At 37.7% G+C, this 11,713-nt stretch overlaps 2 protein-coding genes and 1 long non-coding RNA gene across 3 annotated transcripts; 2 read left to right on the top strand and 1 right to left on the bottom strand.

The window, feature by feature from the left end:
• Positions 1-20: 20 nt before the first annotated feature.
• On the top strand, positions 21-1,682 carry LOC125215054. Its single transcript, XR_007175201.1, has 3 exons — positions 21-129; positions 223-300; positions 1,565-1,682. It is a non-coding gene; the product is annotated as an uncharacterized LOC125215054 (long non-coding RNA).
• LOC125215050 (probable serine/threonine-protein kinase roco5) lies at positions 1,374-4,121 on the bottom strand. Its single transcript, XM_048116348.1, has 2 exons — positions 2,042-4,121; positions 1,374-1,976 (listed from the first exon to the last, which is right to left on the bottom strand). Exons 1-2 carry the CDS (start codon positions 4,119-4,121, stop codon positions 1,561-1,563), a joined length of 2,496 nt encoding a protein of 831 aa, XP_047972305.1. The 3' UTR covers positions 1,374-1,560.
• A 2,301-nt stretch (positions 4,122-6,422) lies between these two features.
• On the top strand, positions 6,423-9,586 carry LOC125214246 (F-box/FBD/LRR-repeat protein At3g51530-like). The gene is made up of 2 exons (XM_048115182.1): positions 6,423-7,206; positions 9,240-9,586. The coding sequence occupies exons 1-2, from the start codon at positions 6,423-6,425 to the stop codon at positions 9,584-9,586; spliced, it is 1,131 nt and encodes a 376-aa protein (XP_047971139.1).
• The last annotated feature ends 2,127 nt before the right edge of the window (positions 9,587-11,713 follow it).

Genomic DNA, 11,713 nt, shown 5'->3' with positions numbered 1-11,713 from the left:
TCTTGGATGAGTTCTATTGCTTGCGACTTTTTCTTCAAGTTCCTCTCTCTGTTTCCGCGGTTTATATCCTTCACGATCTTAAGAACGCTGTCCACTTGATCCCCCACCGCTGCACACATCATAATACTTGTCAGTTTCTTGCATCAATTTCTTGAAAATATCGAAATTGAAGATAACATCGTGTACCTATTTTGACTCGTTTGAGCTGTTCTTCCTTATCAGGATCGATGTGATTGCAGAAGGACTTGGATCTCCATTGTTGCTTTGCCATCTCTGCCACACCCCTGAATTCTAAAGAAGGTCTGCCTCTCCCTTCACCCCCTTTGTTCATCTCATTTTCTCTCTGTATATTAATCTGCAGCATCATGTTGTGGTTTACAATGTTAGTCTCATCACAGTTTGGCCATCTAAATCAATAATACTAATACTAATAGTTTCAAACCTATGAAGATTAATGCATGATTTTGATCACTTTTGCATGAATTTAATTATCAATATCAAGAATGGTTAGCCTGAGACCTATTCGGCTATTCCTCATATACTTTCCTTTCATGTAAATTCAATGAATTGCAGATATGAACAATCATGTAACATGTATTGTAAAATAATAGGAGAATTATGCATTGATTGATTTAGGTAAAGGTTTTCTGGAAAGTCTCAACTAAATTACAAAAACATAAAAGAAATGCATGACAAGAACAAAATTACCTGAATATGAGAGAGAAAATGGTGAAGATTTAAAATCCTCAGGGGTGAAGGGAAGAGATGAAATGGAGAGATGAAATAATAAACAGACCACCATATATTTAGTAATTATTTTATTTTGAGGGAGCAATATATTTGTTACAAATAGAAAATTTTAATACTATAATCTCATGCCTTGCTACATTATTTAATTTTTTTCTTTTTTAGAGCCTCTGGTCTAAATTAGTTATCACTTGTCACCACCACCACCACCACACTGGCAGTTTCAGTCTTCAATCTGGTAAAATTTTGGAGTGGTGATTGGAATTAGACATGGTGATGGAGTTGGTTGTTAATAGCTTCCTTGGATCAGTATTTATAGGAGTGCGAATGAGTCGAGTCGAGTCGAGCATCGACAAATTAAGTATCGATCGGTTAGCTATGTAGTCGAGCTAAGGAATTTCGTAATTGATTTATTTACATAGACATTATTAGTTGAACTCAATTTCGTAATATGTATCTTTTCAAAACAATGGAAGTGTTGCCAAATCAACTTCCTGTAATACGTCAGCTTCAAGTATAGTTAGTTGAAAATTTTGATTCTGAGCTATTAATTGAACAATGAATTTAAGTTAAGTATGTTTGTAATATTTGTAAGTATGAGCTAAAAATATCACCATGGGTTCATATATTTAAGAAGAAACATATTAATATTATGTTCTAATTATAAACTGATTGATAACTCACTTACACCAACTGCTTTGCTTGGTTATACAGCAAGGCAAGAACAAAAAAGTATCAAAATTTTCACTTCATTTTTATGTTGTGTGGAAGGAAAAACAGTCTAGCACACTAGCTGAGCATGTGATCTATGTTTCAGGTTCGGGGACTGGCATCCGAAGGCAGTGCAGTCGGCCTAGCAGCAAGTCTTGAAGGGCGTGCATTGGGATTCATGGGCGATGACATCGTGTTGTAAGCAGATGGATGGATTGGCGAAGGGCATACATTGTAGCCTCTTGATGGCGAGGAAGCCGGGGAGTAGGGCTTCTTCACTCTCGCTGGCGAGCACATTGAACTCTCGTTCTTTGCTTTAAATTCTCTGGCAGGCGAGGATGCTGGCGAGGTGCTGCTCTTCATCCCGGATTGTAGTGTTCTTTTCACGTCCCTCTTTGGACTCTGCACCGCTGTCTTGCTAAATGCCCGTGATGGCGATGAGGCTGCTGAAGTCGACGCCTTCTTTACCCTGGCTGATGAACTCAATGGCGCGTCGCATCTTGGTGATCTTGGAGACTCTGCGCTTACGGATCATCAATTTCAGCCGTTGATCAGAATTAGAAAGGGAGAAAGAGAAACTGACCTGGGATGAATTTGGTCTTGATGGTTTTTAGTTTCTTATCTTCATAGCTGTCGTTGGTCGTAGCTGTTGATTCCATCGTCTTGTGAAGCGGATATGATTTCTTCTCCGGGATCTCGGGTAATCTGTTGTTACTGTCTTGTGATTCAGATGGGAGATTTTGATCAGTTTCAGCTGTTGTAGTTTTGGTGTATCTCTTCCTTGGGGCCTCTGGAACAAATGAGTGCATCGTCTCGGATATAACCGTCCTGAGATCCACATCAACGGCCGAGTTCTTGCTGTCAACGATATCTGAGCAAACCATCCTCGGATCAGTCGGCACAAGGAAGAGATCATCCATGGCAGTCAACTGCTCCTCATCAAAGATTGATGCAGGAACCATATCCCATTTCTTGCTATTGGTTTTCTCCTTCTCAATAATCTTGTAGGCCAGCATCTGGAACGGGATCTGCGTGACAGGCGCGAGGTTCCCGCTCCCTTCTTCTTCGAACTTCTTCAGATACGCGGCCTCCATGTCGCAGTACTCCACGAGAGGCGGAGGCGAATGCGGGTGGGCGTGCTCAGGGCTGATGATGAGGTTCTTCTTGATGTAGCGCAGGATCCGGCATATAGACGAGAATGACGGGCGCAGATCCGGATTCGTCTGCCAGCATTTCTTGGTGAGGTTAGTCAGGTATTTCGGTGTAGGGCGGGAGAAAAGAGGCCTCTCTCCCGCCATCACATTCCTCGCCATCTGCTCCCCTTGCAGATGGCCGTCCTCGAACGGGACTTTCCCCGTTATCAGCTCGAAGCAGAGCATCCCGAAGCTATACACATCAGCCTTCTCGCTGCATTTCCCACCGAGCTCAGCCAGCACCTCGGGAGCCAACCAGATATCAGCATCAGCAGCATCCGGCCTAGGGCTTCTCGAAGCACAGCTCCTTATCGCGCTCATCCCAAACCCGGACACTTTAACTTGAAACCCGCCCGTGGCGCTGTTCCTCTCCTTTAGAAGGATGTTGGAAGGATTGAGATCTCCATGGCACATCTTCTTGGAGTGCAAATACTCCATCCCTCTCGCGATCTGCAGCATGACATCCACAGCCCCCGGGACAGTGAACGGGACGCGATTCTTCTGCCCCGAGTGCTCCTTCACAAAGGAAGCAAGATCCTTGCTCATCAGATCCATGACAAGGTACCCTTCCTTCCTCCCCTCGTCGTAAAACGCGCAAAGGTGCTGCAATATGTTGGGATGCGACAGCGAAAGCAGAGAAGAAACCTCGGGGAGTAGAGGCGCAACATCTCCAACGAACGTCCTCAACCCGAAGCTCTCCCCCAGCCAATGGATCTCCTTGAGATGGCTCGGCCCGCTGGGGTAACCCGACCCCAGACGTTGTTTCACTTGGTAATCCGCAGCCCCTACTAGGATGCTACTCGGCATCACCTTCTTCAAACTCTCCACGTCGTTCAGTTTCCTCAGCAGCAGCTCAGCCAGCTTCTGCTCACTCTTCTCGTCCTTCCTCTCCCGAACTTTCTCGGACAGCAGCCATCTATCCTCCCGCCACGCGGTCTCTATCCGGCTCCTGATCTCCGCAGGTACTAAAAACTGTTTTCCAAACTTCCACAAGAAAATTTTGGGATCATCACATTCATGGTCATATTTATGCAGGAGGGCCACCCTCTTCCTCTGCTGCTCCCGCTCGTCGCTCCCAGAGATCTCCGCGGCCGTCTCAATCGCCTCAATCACAGCGGTGAAGCAGGACAGCACGTTGTGAACGTGCATCTCCGTGCAGTCCCGGTTCGCGTGGAGGCTGATGGCCTTCCCCCACCAGTTCTTGATATCGAGGCAGTATCGGATGTGGCACTCGGCCTCCTTGAAGACGCAGTGGAGCTCCTTCAACGGGCGCTCCAGAGGCTTCCACTTGGTGGCTTTCTCGTCGAGCCTCAGGCTGCGCCTCATCTCCTCCGAGATCGTGTCGAAGGCCAGCTGCATCATGTCTGCCAGCAGACAGCATTGCCTCTGGTTGATGGAGATTTCATGCTTGAGTATCATCAAAGCCTTCACACTGCCCACAACCTCCCCAACCTGCCTCAACTGATCCATCTCTCTCTCTTTTTCACACAATACACTTACCTGCTACATGCAAATACACACACATAAACCATCACTACTTTCAATAGTTTTAGCTTTGACAAATTTTCGGAAGAACCGTGAATTTTGGTCAAATTCTGCTCCATCCCGCAACTTTAAAACTCGGCCTTAAAATCTTGAATTTTGAACACTTTTTCTCAATTTGTCACGACAAATATTTTTAAATTGCTTTGTGTGTGGAGAAAATAATAAAAACTTCCTGTCGGTTCTCGTCCCTATAGAAATTAGATCCCGTGGAAAAATTGAGATAAATGTTGAAATTCGTGGATATTAGCTTATGAACAATATTTAAAATCGTATTACCAACCAGAATTTAACCGAAATTTATGATTTAAGTGAACGCACCGAAACAAGAAAAACGGATTAATGACTGACCTATTGCACGAGGAGATGATCAATGAAGCAATGGCATCTGCTGAATTTTGAAGGGTTCGGGGACGAACCCTAGCGAAACTCAGCAGAAACCTGAATAGGTATAGCCAATGCTAGATGGTGCCTGTAAATGAATAGATTTGATGCAACAAAGACAAATGGAAATGAAAGTGTTTCTTGTTTTTTTAGTTTGTCGATGAAATCTACCTTCTTTCTTTTTGCCTTTGATTTTTTTTCTTTTCAATATATTTCCGTTAATTTCGTTACATTCTATTATGGTCTCTGTTGTTTCCTTAGAAGTAGAAATTTTTAACTAGTGAACGGATTTTAATTTGAACTAATAATTAGGTTTTTAGGTTTTATTGTGTGTATAAAATTGGGCTTTAATTAGTGGGATAATAATTTATTAAATGTAAGTAGGGCTAAATGAATTAATCTCCCAATGTTGGAACAAGTCCATTTAGACATTCATGAGACTAGCTACTGTTGCTGTTACAATCATGGAATGCAACCACAGTTTCGTTGACTATCGACACTATAGAGGTACATTTCTCTATCTCGTCATACTAATATAGTTATATATGTATGTATGTATATATGGTAATGGTTAATTGAAATTGATTGATAGATTCTCCACCGCACTGTTCCTTTGAGCAAAATCCTCCTCCGTTCCTCAACATAAAATGTCTCAAAGTGATAGAAGGACGTCGTGGAATTCACACAGTGTTACAAAGTGTAATGTACTATTTGACACGGAATTTCGAATGTGAGGTCGAACTTTCTCCTAGTTTATATGTTTGTTGAATAGATAACCGACGAAGACGAATGCTATTACTTTTAGCTTCATTGGATTTGATTTTATTTGTTTGGTATTATTTTTATTATTTATTTTTTATAGATTATTAGCATTGGATTTGAGAGCTTATCATTTTGTATCGTTTCACATATTTATGAGTATTTGATCAGAAATAGGAATTAAAAAAAAAAAACACACCGATATGAATTTTGGACAAAAAAGTGTGTGATATGGCTTTAAAAGGCTTGGGAAGGTAGAGTTATGCCAACTCTTATGTGGTTAACGATGAAACAATGTAGTTAATCAAGTTGCTTTTCATGGACTCTATAGATTTACCATTCAGCCCCAAACGAATTAATAAAGCAACACAGATATGCAAACGACTAAGGACCATAATCAATTCGTTAGTAATTCTTCTCCTTATTTAACATTTTTCATGATCCAATGAGCAATTATATATTCATAAAACAAATCTTCCATTAAAGATGCCATATTGATGGTATCTAAATTTGTACTGCTAAACTTTAAAATAATTAATTAAAATTAACCCTTTTAGTATATCTTTTATAAAACACTCTTTCCTTTTCATAAAATTATGGACATTTAGAATGACACTAGAATTAATACACAATTGGTTAAGTAAGAGAGATAGGAAGGAAAAAAGTAAATATAATTTTGTTAATAGAAAATAGGGCCTACTTTATTTGAGAGAAGGAAGTTATCAAAAATAAAAGAAGATTTTATGGAAAAATAACCCTATATTTATGGAAGAGAGAGTATAGAATATGATTTATATATTATAAATAAAACGAAAAGTAAGATTAATCAAATTTAAAAATAATTCCTTAACTATTTACTTGTATTCTTACGAATCAGGATCGAATCTCTCCCAAAATCCATTCTTTTTTATATCTCTATTCTTTACTTCTTTTTCATATTTGCGATTCTTGTTTCCTTATGGGTAAATATGAATCTCTCATTAGATTTGTTTTATTTTTATTAGTACTCCTATCCTATATAAACTCTCTATCTCTCTCATATTACAAATATTATTGTGTTTGTTGAATTTTATTTGTATGAGATCAATGGAGGAAGACCGAATGAGCCAACTCCCCGATGATATTCTTCTTCTCATCCTCGACAAAATGGACACATTTGAAGCGGTGAAAACCATGATTCTCTCCAAGAGATGGAAAAACCTGTGGCGTTCCGTCTCCGCCCTCCGCTTCCGCCTCCGCGTGGACAGCCCGGGCTGCTTCGTAACCAAAATACTCTCTCAGTGCCAACGTGTCTCCCAATTTCTCTCTCACCGCGACGCCGCAGCCGCCGTCCACGACTTCCACCTCTCCGCGGACGGCCCGGGCTATGTTTACAGAGAATTCTTGGAGGAATGCTTGCTCTACGCCATCAACCACGGCGTTCAGTCCCTCAGCATCGCGTCCGACAACTGCCACCTGAGGCTTCCCGCAGCGTCTGAGACGCTGCGGGAGCTCGAAATCCGGAATGGGTTCGGCTCGGTTAAACTACCCGGACGCCTATCTTTACCAAATTTGAAAACCATTCATCTTCTCACCTTCAAGGTCCTCGGCGATGATCACCGTAAGATAGACCCCTTTTCCGGCCTCCCACAGCTGGAGAAGCTTACTCTCACCGATAACTACTCTCATGACCTTGTTATAAACGCTCCAAAGCTTAGAGCTCTCGAAATCAATCAAATCAGTGGTCCTTTTTTTGCGAAAGAGATTTCTGCTCCGTTGCTAACCTCGCTTCGATACGAGGCTCCTAAAGCTTGGGAATGTACAAAGGTGGATCTCCCAGCGTTGGAACACGTCTACTTAGACATTTATGATATCAGTAGATACGGCCACTGTAGGAAAAAAAATCATTACAACTTTCTTAGTATGCTTCACCAATTACGGAATGCAACCTCAGTTTCATTAAGTTTGGACACTACAAAGGTACATTTTTCCATCCCCTCACACTAATACATGTATGTATGTATATATATGGTAATGGTTGTTTGAAATTGATTGATAGATTCTCCAAAGCAAAGTTGGATCCTTGAAGCAAACTCCTCCATTTTCTAACATGAAATGTCTCAAAGTGATGGAAGGACGTCAGACAGCAGTTAGCCAAGTGTTACAAAGTGTAATGGACTATTTGAGACAGACTTTCAACTGCGAGGTCAAAGTTTCTCCTAATTTATCTATTGTTGAACAGTATACCAAGTAGAAGAATACAACTATGTAATCAAATGCTACCACTAAGCATAACCCAACAATATTACATAACATGTATTTTTAGCTCCATTGGATGATTTGATTTTTATTTTTTTAGTCTTATTTTTATTATTTATTTTCGTAGATATTTTATTTGACAACATATAGTTTTGTATCTCTTTCACATATTTTATCGGACATAAGAATGGAAAAAAAGAAATTATATTTATCCTTCTCACACCGATATCTCTCTTTTCCTAAAAGTCTCCCCTCTTTCATTTTCATTCTTTTGTCTCTTAATTTTTTTTGACAGAAATGTCTCAAGGTGGGACGTCACAAAATTTGTAATTTGACATGGATAATGTATTACCACAATCAATTCGTTAGTTCCTCTTTAATCTAGTATTGTTAAAGGAAATTAGGACCCACCTTATTTGAGAGAATGAAGTTACCAAAACAAAATAGAATGAGATATTTTTATGGGACATTCCAAAATTAAAAAATATCCTTATTCATATAGGACGCAGGGAGTATAGGATTTGATTTATTTTCATATCTTTATATACCCATATACTATAAATAAACGAAAAGTAGAATTAATCAAATTTAAAAATAAAATTATTAATTTTCTAAACTTTCTTCCTTATTAACTATTTAGTATACTTCTCAAAATCCATTCTTTTTTATATCTCAATTCTTTACAACTTAAATTTTGTTTTCATATTTGCGATTCTTGTTTCCTTATGGGTAAATATGACTATAATACTGGATCTCTAATTATTGAGAAAACAAGATAACAAAGAAAAAATAAGAACACAAAGGTTTAAGTGGTTTGGCAATTCTAAACATCCACTGGTAAAATGAGAAAGGATTTGTATTGATGATGAGAGGGCAATGTTATGGGCGAATAAAGTGGGCATGATAATTTAGATGCAATTAGAGTATTAAACTAATTAATCATTGATTAGTCAAAAATAGTCTTTATTTTTGTTGTATGCATATTATTTCAAGGTTTACATCTATCTATTTAAATGTGTGTTTATGTTTAATATAGTTTAATGGGTGTATTGATGATTGATTGACCATTAAAGAGAGTAATGGATGTCAATTAATTCATATTTTACTTGATTGATGAGATTAACTACCATTTAATATTTAGTTTTGAAATTTAGAGCTACTAACATATTGGTAATTAGTGAGCTTAATAGGTATCATTTCATTTTCAATTTATGGAATATGTAGTGTGATAGGAATTAATCGAGATTTTTAGTTGTTTTTTATTGTTTTATTTCTCTTAATTTTTCATGTTTAATTATGGTGTTGAACATAAATTTTTGAACGATTATATTTACTTATAAATAAATAATATTTTTACATTAATAATATTATAAAAAAATATTTTGCAGTGTAACATAAAATCAAATAAAACTGAATGTGTAAATAGCTTTGTTTTAAGATCAGACATCATCCATGGCTTTTGTATTTAAAATCCGAGCCGAGCTTCTTGCAGGTCAATACACGAGTGAATAATATACTTTCAAGTGTGAGGGTTGCGGTCAATGTCAGGCCACTCGTCAAAGCCGAGCTTCTTGTAGGCTGTACCGGCTGCATGACCATTTTTCCAGCGGAGAAGCAGGTCAAAATTGGATCTCATTCATTCACATTTGACTATGTCTTTGGTAGTACGGGATCTCCGACTTTCATCAAATATTGTAGAAGTCGGAGATCCCGTGCTACCAAAGACGTCAAATGTTAATGAGAGATCCAATTTTGACTACTTCTGCTCCGGAAAAATGGTCATGCAGCCTGCAAGAAGCTCGGCTTTGACGAGTGGTCTGACATTGACCGCAACCCTCACACTCTACGATGATTCAGAGTTGTTCATCTTCAGTCAGAAGCTGCCTAGAGCGGAAGAGGCGTGGAGGGTGAGGCGAGCTCACGAGACTTCCAAATCCAATTGGTTCTTCAGTCTACTAACATATTCCCCGAATCCAAACACCCTATCAAATAGTTTCATAGAAAGAACTTAAAAAACCTTTTAAGATAGCTACACAAAAACACATACTGTAGTCATGCAAAACACATTCCAACCACATACCTTTAATTTTTATTTACGGCAAATTCAAACACACCCTTATAAAGAAGGAGGATAAAACTTATAAATATTTCAAAAAAGTGCTAAAACTCGGCTTTTATACATGTATAGATTAGCTTGGGCAGTTTGTGTTTGATTGTTGATTATCAAAATTTAGTTGGGGATTTGTTGGATTTCTTTTGCATTGCAAAATATGCAAAGTATGTGCAATTGAAAGAATGTGTTGATGTGGGAAGAAACAATACCTGCTGCGATGGATGAATTTGTGCTAAGAAATTCGGTGTGAACAAAAGAATGATCGAGGGTGTCATGTATATATATGAGCTGATGTGTGTAGAGGATTTGAATAAATATAAATATTCTAGCAAATCTTACCATATCCTATTTCTATTTAAATTAGGATTTGAATTTATTTCCTTGTGGGAGGATATATAAAATCGCCTACTTCCTATTTTATTGGGAGAAATTATTATTTCATTCTGCTCGATGATATTTTATTCTACTCCGTGAAATACCAAATGAAATCATAACCTAATTAAATAGCCTAGATTTCAAAATTTTCTCTTTATTTCTCCCCAAAAATCATGCCAACTCCCTCCTCCATATCTTCTCAAATCTTATCATAACCTAATTAAATAGCCTATATTTCGAAATATCCTCCTTATTTCTCCCCAAAAATCACGCCAACTCTCTCCTCCATATCTTCTCAAATCTTATCATAACCTAATTAAATAGCCTAGATTTCGAAATTTCCTCCTTATTTCTCCCCAAAAATCACGCCAACTCCCTCCTCCATATCTTCTCAAATCTTTAATTTATTTAATTAAAGATTTTATATATTGCACTCTTATAAATACATGAAAAATCCTAAACCTAAATTACAAATCACACGCCTCCCTTTCTCCCAAGTTCACGCCCCCACTCTCTATCTTCTACCAGTGGCGCTACACACTCGTCAAATGGTCATATTTGATGAATGTGTTGCCCATTTGATGAATGCATTTCGCCACTTGTAGAAGTTGGAGATTCCGTACTACCATAGACGTAGTCAAATGTGAATGAATGGGATCCTAATTTGAGAATTAAAGATTTTTCAACTGGATGGAAGCCCAATGGGGTCGCGTAGAAAGAAAAGAGTATAGTAAAGATTCACGTTTTTTGGGTAGAAGGGAAGAAGAAAGGCTTTGAAACTCACTATAGAATTTAGGTTATAAATTATTATATTTGTGTTATGAATTAAAGTTGGACTTTTGAATTGAATCGATATGGGCGAATAAATTGGACTTGATAATTTAGATGCAATTAGAGTATTAAACTAATTAATCATTAATTAGTCAAAAATAGTCTTTATTTTTGTTGTATGCATATTATATTTCAAGGTTTACATCTATTTAAATGTGTGTTTATGTTTAATATAGTTTAATGGGTGTATTGTTGATTGATTGACGATTAATGAGAGTAATGGATGTCAATTAATTCTTATTTTACGTGATTGATGAGATTAACTACCATTTAATATTTAGTTTTGAAATTTAGAGCTAACCTATGGTAATTAGTGAGCTTAATAGGTATCATTTCATTTTCAATTTATGGAATATATGTAGTGTGATAGGAATTAATCGAGATTTTTAGTTGTTTTTTATTGTTTTATTTCTCTTAATTTTTCATGTTTAATTATGGTGTTCAACATAAATTTTTAGAGTTTCATTAAATTACTGAATGCAACCTCAGTTTCATTAAGTTTTGACACTATAGAGGTACATTTCTCCATCCCCTCACACTAATACATGTATGTATATATATGGTAATGGTTGTTTGAAATTGATTGATAGATTCTCCAAAGCCAAGTTGGATCCTTGAAGCAAACTCCTCCTCCATTTTCTAACATGAAATGTCTCAAAGTGATGGAAGGACGTCATACAATTAGCCAAGTGTTACAAAATGTAATGGACTATTTGAGAGAGACTTTCAATTGTGAGGTCAAGGTTTCTCCAAATTTATCTATTGTTGAATAGTATACCAAGTAGAAGAATACAACTATGTAGTAAAATACTTCCACTAA

The sequence above is a fragment of the Salvia hispanica genome, chromosome 3 (assembly GCF_023119035.1).
Source record: "Salvia hispanica cultivar TCC Black 2014 chromosome 3, UniMelb_Shisp_WGS_1.0, whole genome shotgun sequence".
In the NCBI taxonomy this organism is placed as follows: domain Eukaryota; kingdom Viridiplantae; phylum Streptophyta; class Magnoliopsida; order Lamiales; family Lamiaceae; genus Salvia; species Salvia hispanica.
Note: the sequence above shows the minus strand (reverse complement) of the source record. Positions and strands in the feature narration are given on the sequence as shown.

Bases quoted from the DNA above. Each gene is read 5' to 3' on its own strand.
- LOC125215050 (XM_048116348.1), bottom strand. From the start codon at position 4,121: ATGGATCAGTTGAGGCAGGTTGGGGAGGTTGTGGGCAGTGTGAAGGCT. The intron at 1,977-2,041 runs GTCAGTTTCTCT...CCGTAAGCGCAG, and splicing joins CAAGACCAAATTCATCCCAG to AGTCTCCAAGATCACCAAGA.
- LOC125214246 (XM_048115182.1), top strand. From the start codon at position 6,423: ATGGAGGAAGACCGAATGAGCCAACTCCCCGATGATATTCTTCTTCTC. The intron at 7,207-9,239 runs GTAGGAAAAAAA...TGTCTTTGGTAG, and splicing joins TATCAGTAGATACGGCCACT to TACGGGATCTCCGACTTTCA.